This window comes from Rhinopithecus bieti, unplaced genomic scaffold (genome assembly GCF_001698545.2).
Source record: "Rhinopithecus bieti isolate Rb0 unplaced genomic scaffold, ASM169854v2 scaffold_21201, whole genome shotgun sequence".
Taxonomy (NCBI): Eukaryota; Metazoa; Chordata; class Mammalia; order Primates; family Cercopithecidae; genus Rhinopithecus; species Rhinopithecus bieti.
In genome coordinates this window covers 3,023,362-3,032,420 of record NW_016810610.1, presented here as the reverse complement: position 1 = coordinate 3,032,420, position 9,059 = coordinate 3,023,362, and the positions used below count along the sequence as shown (strand labels likewise).

Sequence of the window (9,059 nt, the reverse complement as noted above, 5' to 3'; positions counted from 1 at the left end):
AAGAGAAAATGAGGAAGAAGCAAAAGTGGAAACCCCTGATAAACCCATGAGATCTCACGAGACTTATTCACTATCATGAGAATAGCACAGGAAAGAACGGCACCCATGATTCAATTACCTCCCGCTGGGTCCCTCCCACAACATGTGGGAATTCTGGGAGATATAATTCAAGTAGAGATCTTTTTTTTTTTTTTTTTTTGAGACAGTGTCTCACTCTGTCGCCAGGCTGGAGTACAGTGGTGCCATCTCAGCTCACTGCAACCTCCACTTCCCAGGTTCAAGCAATTCTCCTGCCTCAGCCTCCCAAGTAGCTAGGATTACAGGTGCATGCCACCACGCCCAGCTAATTTTTGTATTTTTAGTAGAGACGGGGCTTCACCATGTTGGCCAGGACGGTCTCAATCTCTTAACCTCGTGATCTGCCCACCTCAGCCTCCCAAAGTGCTGGGATTACAGGCATGAGCCACTGCACCCGGCCTCAAGTTGAGATTTGAATGGGTACGCAGCTAAACCATATCAAACTGTATGAGGGTAACCACCCCCATGATTCAATTACCTCCCACCAGGTCCCTCCCAAAACACGTGGGGATTGTGGGAACTACAATTCAAAATGAGATTTGGATGGCGACGCAGCCAAACCATACCACTGTTCTTTGTTCATTCACTTCCTTCTTTTAATCTACCTCTCCCTCCATAACCAAATCATACTAGTCCTCTAAAGCCCTGCCCAGTTTTCATCTCTTTCCCACAAGCAGTCCCAAATAGCTTTGCCTCACCCTTGAAAGTGATCTCTGACACCCTAAAGCTCCTAATGCCTTCCATACCTCTTACAGATGGAACTTATCACACTCTGCCTTTGTATTCTGTTCTACCTTTGTATTGCAGTTGTCTCTGTGCCTTCCTTATCTCCCTTATTTAATTGTACTTTATAGCAGTGGTTGCAACTGTCCCTATGGCCCCACAGTGATTTTTTTTTTAATTTTTTTACATAAAAGTCAACAAATAAGTAGTGCCAGCACTTTGGGAGGCCCAGGCAGGCAGATAGGTTGAGCCTAGGAGTTTTATGCCAGACTGGGAAACATGGTGAAATCCTGTCTCTACAAAAAATATGAAAATTAGCTGGACATAGTGATGTGTGACTATAGTTCCAGCTACTCGGGAGGCTGAGGTGGGAGAATCGCTTGATCCTGGACAGTTGAGGCTGCAGTGAGCTATGATCACACCACTGCACTCCAGCCTGGGCAGCCGAGCGAGGCACTGTCTCAAAAAACAAAAAAACAAAACAAAACAAAATCAAAACAAAACAAGACAGAAAACCAGATGGCATTTGTTGGCTGAATGACTGAACTAGTACTCTTCAATATGCCCTCCAGTCCTTACTTGAACTTCTCTCTGTACAGTGGATCATCTCTGAATTGGCTTGTTACACGTACTCCATGGTAGCCGTACCTCTATATGACACCTTGGGACCAGAAGCCATCGTATATATTGTCAACAAGGGTAAAATTTTGCTGTTACATTACAACTTGATTCTTCCTCAATGCTGAGTATTTCTTCAATTTCTGCTGTTTTGTTTATTTGTTTGTTTAAGCAAACTTGAAATGCTGTGGTCAGAAAATGTTCAAGTCTTTCTAGTTTTGTAGTACTTAGGATATAATTTTCAGGAAAGCTACAAAAAGCCCATGAAGCAGAGATACACAGAGATAGAATTTTCAATGACATGCTTCAAGGTGACATGGTATGATGATATAGAGACAAGACTACTTACTCTGAACACACTAGATAAAAGCCCAGACAATGAGCTTAATTGACTAAATCACAGTAAAGCTACAGATTTAATTTCCTACCTTTGTAAATCCAAGTCAGTACAGTTAACCAGCATGTACCAATGTCCATGGTGAGTCTGCAGAAAATAATTGTCATTGCTAGAGAAACAAGTCCAAATTTGATGGGCAAATAACAGTGCTTTCACATATCCAACATGTTACCTTCTTCATGGGACTAGTAGATTAAGTGAGTAGGTCCGTTTGCACAGTAAACATCATTTGAAGCTTTGTGTAAACATATATCAAAATAAATGCTAAAATTTAGAATTGTAAAATACTTGTCAGCTAAAATCCTGTTTGCCCCTCCTGTTTCTTCTATTCCCTACTATCCTCCTCAAAATAAAACACGTTGATAGAACCACACCTCAGTAACCTGTTTAGGTTATCTGAATGACTTCTTAAGCAGAAGGAATTTTGTGGTTCCTCTAGAAACTGTAAAATCTGCTGTCATAGTTCAAGAACATGACGTGTTTCTGTTTCAGTTAAGTTCATTTATCATCAATGGAGTATTTCAGGTTGTACATTATAAATCTGATTTGTAGGTGTGATCTCCTTTGGACACCTGTCAGCTTTGAAAACTTTTCAAACCTCTTCCTTCTTGCAAGGCAATCAGGTACTTAGCAGAGAGGGGGAATGATCTCTGGTTCTATTTTGGCTTTCAGCTGATATTGCCATGGTGATCTGTGACACACCCCAAAAGGCATCGGTGCTGATAGAGAATGTAGAGAAAGGCTTCACACCGAGCCTGAAGGTGGTCATCCTTATGGACCCCTTTGATGATGACCTGAAGCAAAGAGGGGAGAAGAGTGGAATTGAGATCTTATCCCTATATGATGCTGAGGTATGGATCTGAAATTTATCTTGCGGCTCCAATGCTGGTCCAACACCTTGGGCAACTTGCAAGATACCTTCACAAGAGGACAGCGTTCTTGTTCTCCAGGGGTGGCATGTGAGGAGTAAATTAGACTCATGCTGTGAAGCTCTGAGAATAATTTCCACAAGACAACTTTGAAACTCATGCCAGGAGAGGACAAAGTTCTGTGGCCAGCTGCATGGACTTCTAAGTGGATAATATATAAATAGGAGTTCAGTAATAGTTAAAGGAGGTGGCTCCTGGAGCCAGGCTGCTTGTGTTCACATGCCAGCTCCACATCTGTTAGTTAGGCAACCTTGGGCAATCTCATCTCCCTTTCCTCGGTCTGTAAAATGGTGACAAAAATAATCGCTACCTCACAGAGGTCTTGTAAAGAGTTAGATTAATTCATATATGTAAATTTCTCAGGACAGTGATGTGTATGTAATAAGCTCTGAAAATGTTAGCTGTTCCTTTCTTTCAAAAAAGATTTAGTTATGGCGCTAGATGATTGAAACTTAAGAGTACAATGGGAAGTTTGAACATGCAATCTACCATCTGTAGGTAGATGATTTTCTAGAGAAATCTTATGCTCTTCCCTGGGACTTCCATTGTTCCTGAATGTTGGCTTCTGGTCCTAATCCAGGTTGGAATTTTGCTTATATTCCCATAGAGATGTTCTCATGGGAAAGGGAGGGAGAGGGCCACATTTATCACAGTCTGTCCATCTCAACTGATGTCTTTCTTTCTTGGTTTTCTGTTCATATAGAACCTAGGCAAAGAGCACTTCAGAAAACCTGTGGTAAGTTTTCTTCTGCCTGAATTTGAGCCTTACTATTGTCAACTCTCAAAGTTCATGGTAGAATAAGCCCTTGTGCTTCCTCCTCCAGCCTCCTCGCCCAGAAGACCTTAGCATCATCTGCTTCACCAGTGGGACCACAGGTCAGTGCCCATGAAGCTGAACCTTAGACCCCTGGTCAGCCAAGAACATGGTTTCAATTCTTGGCCTCTGGTAGGCTGGTAAATATTCCCTCTAACGAGCCCTATCCTTAGGGGCTCACAGCCTAAGGCTTCTAGGTGTGAATTCCCAGATGGAAAAACATAAACATAAGTAAATAAACTTCATGTAGTATACTGGGAGCTGTTTACATTCAATAGATTTCAGGGGTCTTAAAGATGACGTCAGAAAGTCCTTTCCTCTGCCCCCACCAACCCACCACTCTCTTGATTTGACACCACTGGGATGGTTTCATTCAATCAAGATAACTCAGTGATAGTTCTCCATAGAGGGCTTCAACCCCACCCTACATCCACCCATCTGTTAGAATGCTTAATAGTTTTTAATGTGGTCCATCATGGTCTACAGTTATATTCATTCTAGTATGCCCAGTTTATAGTGTTTATAACCATATTACTAGATAATATTGGTAGATCTGGAATTCCAAACATATAAACAGCACAAGATGTGGGGCGAAGGGAGGAGGAGGGTTAACTTGAATTTTTCTTTGCAGCTGTGCATCTATCTGAAATCATGGCTGTACTCCGTGTAGTAGTAGAAGGCCAATGATGCATTCAGCAGTAGAATCCCCGGGGGAATTAATTATTCCTAAACAGAGGCATATACCATCCACAAAAAGACACAGTGACAGGAAATGCTCTTGGCCTTCTGGAATAAAACCAATTGAATCTAGTTTCTTTCAAGGCCAAAGGCTACCTATTAGTTACATAAAGTATCTTTCTCTCCACCTCTTATTTCCTACAGGTGACCCCAAAGGAGCCATGATAACCCATCAAAATATTGTTTCAAATGCTTCTGCCTTTCTCAAATGTGTGGAGGTCAGTGGTCAGTTGAAAAGAGGCTCTCATTAAAATGTGAATCTGTCATAAGATTTTTATTTTTGAAGTTAGAGCAGGCAGACACACACACACACACACACACACACACACACACATGTTAAAGGCCTGAGTGTGGACAAACACCAGTGTGTTCTTTGTCTACAGGACTGTACATTTTCAAGCCTTGGTCTTTTAGGATCACTGTAAATTTCTACACTATATGCAGTTCAAGGCATCTCAGATCTACACAGTGTACCACCTATACAGCTGTCTGTGGTAGTCCTGGGAGGAGGTAGTTTTAAAAACTCCATTGGAAATGAAAATTGGCATGAATCTCATGTTGCCTTCTCTTGCTTCCCTGGCCTACATAGCATACTGCTGAGCCCAGTCCCGAAGATGTGACCATATCCTACCTCCCCCTGGCTCATATGTTTGAGAGGGTTGTACAGGTGAGTGTTCTATGTTCCTAGCAGTATGTGGCAAAGGGGGTCCTGACTTGCTATCACATGTTTATTCCAAAGGCAGCTACACAGTATTTACTGTCCTTTCTCTGGTGTGAGAGGCGCAGGCAAGGAGTTGGCTCATGGGAGCTCTAAGCGTGGTATGACCCTTCATTTCCTGCAGGGTCTTCCTCTGCTAAGTCTGCATGTGTCCGGGAGGATAGTACTTGCTTCTGCCTTCATGGGGATGTGTGAGTCTAGTGACATCACAGCTGGGAGCTTACTATCTGCCCGTAATTCTGAGCTGACACAAGACATTGTCTTCTTTTTAAATTTTATTTTGGTTAGAATTTTTGAAAAGATCTAGGATTAGAGAAAAGGAAGTTCCCCACAGAGGATCAGGGAAGGAGCATTTGATCCACATAAGGTATGAGATGTCCCCCGTGGGAGTTTTTGCACCACACCTGAGTGTGTAAGGTGGTGCTGTCAGCATTGTGTGCACTGGAGGAGGGCTACTCTTCTGTGAGTGTACTCCAGGCTTTTCAGGCTATTTTGAGGCTGATTTGAGAACAGAGAGCCGTGTCAGCCTTTCCAAAACACAGGTAGTGTGGTTGGAAAGTTCTCTCTCTGCTCCTCACTACCCCCAAATGCCTCTTCAGCCAGCTCATGGTTGATGCCTAAAATGCCAAAATGCAAGATTCAGTTCTTTGGGCTAAAGTAATGATATCTGATTCATAAAAAATTGATTCTAAGAAACCTTAAAAAATATTTTAACGTAATTTACGAATTGGGCTGGTCTTATGATTGAAGGCAGGTTCTGCTTTAATTGGCAGTGCTTTCTTAGTGCCACATAATGAATTGTGTCTTACAAAGGATGATTATCTTAGACTGTCACACAGACCTGTGGTGGAGTCTGGGGGACCACAAAGTCTCAATATCTGTCTTATCTGTCATGCCACCACAGCAGAAATAAATGTTCATCCTTTTTGGGGGGAAGGCTCTCAGAGTCCTGAATTGGCGGGGAGGTGCTGTGTAAGTAAAGTGTCTGTGTGCCTTAGCCCACTTCCCAAATTCCTTCCAAGACAGGTCCCCACTAAAGGGGTTGTTTGCCTCTAAGCTCTATAATTTGGTTCTGTTTTCAGACTGTTGCGTACTGCTGTGGAGCCAGAGTTGGATTCTTCCAAGGGGATATTCGGTTGCTGGCTGATGACATGAAGACTTTGAAGCCCACATTGTTTCCCACAGTGCCTCGAGTCCTTAACAGGATCTACGATAAGGTACTAACTTTCCGCTGAAGGGATTGTCTGTGACTTGGGCCTGCATGAAGGAACTCTATACTACTATGAGATTTACTCCACCTCTACCTCCACCCTCTACAAATATCTACGTAAAGCCATGTTTACAGGTCAAGCTATGAAAAACCGTTATAAATACAATACCCGCCAGGTACAGTGGCTCACTTCTGTGATCTCAGCACTTTGGGAGGCCAAGGCAGGCAGATTGCCTGAGGTCAGGAGTTCAAGACCAACCTGGCCAACATGGTGAAACCCCATCTGTACTAAAAATACAAAAATTAGCTGGACGTGGTGGTGAACGCCTGTGATCCCAGCTACTTGGGAGGCTGAGGCAGGAGAATTGTTTGAAGCTGGGAGGCAGAGGTTGCCGTGAGCCAAGATCATGCCACTGCACTTCAGCCTGGGCAACGAGCAAGACTCCATCTCAAAAAATAAATAAAAATAAAATTAAAAAATGAAAAGTAAATAAGTACAGTCCCCTTTTCCTTGAGCAAGATGACTTGGACCTGATCTGAAGAAAGAGCTTGACTCAGAGACTTGGGGAGCCCCTCAGGGTTCAGCAGACATTTGGGGAAGCTGTTCCCTTGCTGAAGTGCCAGGCCTCATGATACACATTTCAGAGGCATCCTCTCATTGAATCCTCACAAAATCATAGTAAATCATACTTGCACCTATTATTTCTAACTTATGATGAGGAAAATGAGCCTCAGAGGTTAAATAACCTGCCCAGAGTCACATTCAAAAGGAGTAAGGCAGAATCAAGCTTTCAGTAGTCATGTTTCAGTAGTCATGTTAGCGAGTCATGCTGATGACCAACACTGCTCTGTTTTTCATTAGAAATTACAGAATGGTGATTTTTGTAATTCTGTCTTCCTCTTGCATTCATTAGCTGAGATTCTTCCATAAAACCTGGCAAATATTTGATTATTTTATTTATCAATCTTCAGAAAATGGATTTGTGTCTGAGCAATCTTCAAAAGTAGCCAATGAGATTTTCTCTGTGTATTTTAGGAATTCATAATTTTCAGATTTGTTTTTTAAATTTCAGTCATTCTTTTTTATTTTTATTTTTTTGAGACAGAGTCCCACTCTGTCACCCAGGTTGGAGTGCAATGGCACGATCTCGGCTCACTGCAAGCTCCGCCTCCTGGGTTCAAGTGATTCTCTTGCCTCAGCCTCCTGAGAGCTGGGACTATAGGCATGCACCACCACACCCGTCTCATTTTTTAAGTATTTTTTAGTAGAGATGGGGGGTTTCACCATGTTGGCCAGGCTGGTCTCGAACTCCTGACTTCAAGTGATCCACCTACCTCAGCCTCCCAAACTGTTAGTCTTTCTTCTTGATCTTCTAATTGCCCCATCTTGGCAGTTGGAAACCCTCATCAAGTTGCTCAGGTGACCTTTTGACAATACCCCTGTAGCCTCTGATAGCTTCCTTGGTTTCTGGCACAAGTTGTCTCAACCTCATCTTGTATATTTCTCACCCAATTATTAGATTGTCAGATTGCTTCAAGGAGCTGTCGAAGCTATTTGAACCCAGGCAATATAGTATGTGATGATTCCTCAGGCTGGGATCCGTGAGGAAGTAATACATGGCCATTCTTCACATACTTTGGAACCCTCCCCCACCTCCCCAACCACCTCTGAGATTTTAGCACTTCCTTTTACTATTAGGACTCTCAGCAGATGCTAAATGGGCTCCGGTGACAGGGCAGGCGGTGTTCTAGCAGAACTGATAACAATTCCAACAGTTTCTTACCATGCTATGCAATTATTAGATTTGGTTGTTATTATGGTTTTTGTTCATATGTTGTTGTTGTACATTTTTTATTTTTCAGAGATAGTTATTGTGTAGTTAATACCTAATACACAGTTCACTTCCTGAATGTATTTTTAAAATGAAGGACTTTATTAGCACAGGTCTCTAACACTAACTCTTTGTCAGTGACTTGTTGAGGGAGGGTGAGTCTTGTGAATGTTGAAGAAAGATAAATCTCTTTTAGATGAGGGAGGTTTCAAGAATGACATGATGCAGGAAGCATTTGAGCATGGATCTTGGAGAGAGATTATGACATATTGGTACAATGATAATGCTATAGGCATAAGAAGATGCTTATGTCCTAGAGCACAATTTACATTAGAAGACAAAAATTATCAGCCCTGCTTGGCTGGAGGCCCAAAAATGGGGGTGTAAACATGGAAGATGGATGGAGAGGGATTCTCCAAATTTTGAACAAGAAAAAAGACTTCAGTTGCCTTGAATCTGACTTCCAGTAGGGTGGAATCTTGAAAGCCAGATACGGAATTCAGGACTAAAGTTTGGAAATAAGGGGTCACTTTGAGTTGTACTTGGGGAAGCTCTCCTTTGGCAGGAGTGTGGTTGATGGAACATATGGTCACAGTGAGGCCACAGTCAGGGAGACCAGGGAAATCATGTGAGCTGGAAAAATGGTGTCAGAATTAAGCCCACCGGAAAGAAGTCATTTTAGTAGGAAGAATTAAGCCCAGCTGGGTGCGGTGGCTCAAGCCTGTAATCCCAGCACTTTGGGTGGCCGAGATGGGCGGATCACGAGGTCAGGAGATCAAGACCATCCTGGCTAACACGGTGAAACCCTGTCTCTACTAAAATACAAAAAAAAAAAAAAAGAAAAATTAGCTGGGCATGGTGGCGGGTTCCTGTAGTCCCAGCTACTCAGGAGGCTGAGGCAGGAGAATGGCATGCACTCAGGAGGCGGAGCTTGCAGTGAGCTGAGATCACACCACTGTACTCCAGCCTGGGCAACAGAGTGAGACTCCGTCTCAAAAAAAA

General features: G+C 42.8%; 1 protein-coding gene across 1 annotated transcript in view; it reads left to right on the top strand.

Moving 5' to 3' along the window:
* Window positions 1–1,400: 1,400 nt before the first annotated feature.
* The window catches only part of LOC108542449 (long-chain-fatty-acid--CoA ligase 5), a gene marked incomplete at its 5' end in the record, with an annotated part of 19,958 nt that continues 12,299 nt past the window's right edge, over window positions 1,401–9,059 (top strand). The window contains 7 exons of the mRNA XM_017892463.1: window positions 1,401–1,500; window positions 2,489–2,667; window positions 3,449–3,481; window positions 3,570–3,621; window positions 4,442–4,515; window positions 4,887–4,964; window positions 6,098–6,232. Coding sequence (XP_017747952.1) covers window positions 1,401–1,500; window positions 2,489–2,667; window positions 3,449–3,481; window positions 3,570–3,621; window positions 4,442–4,515; window positions 4,887–4,964; window positions 6,098–6,232 — 651 coding nt within the window. The remainder of the gene's footprint in view (window positions 1,501–2,488; window positions 2,668–3,448; window positions 3,482–3,569; window positions 3,622–4,441; window positions 4,516–4,886; window positions 4,965–6,097; window positions 6,233–9,059) is intronic.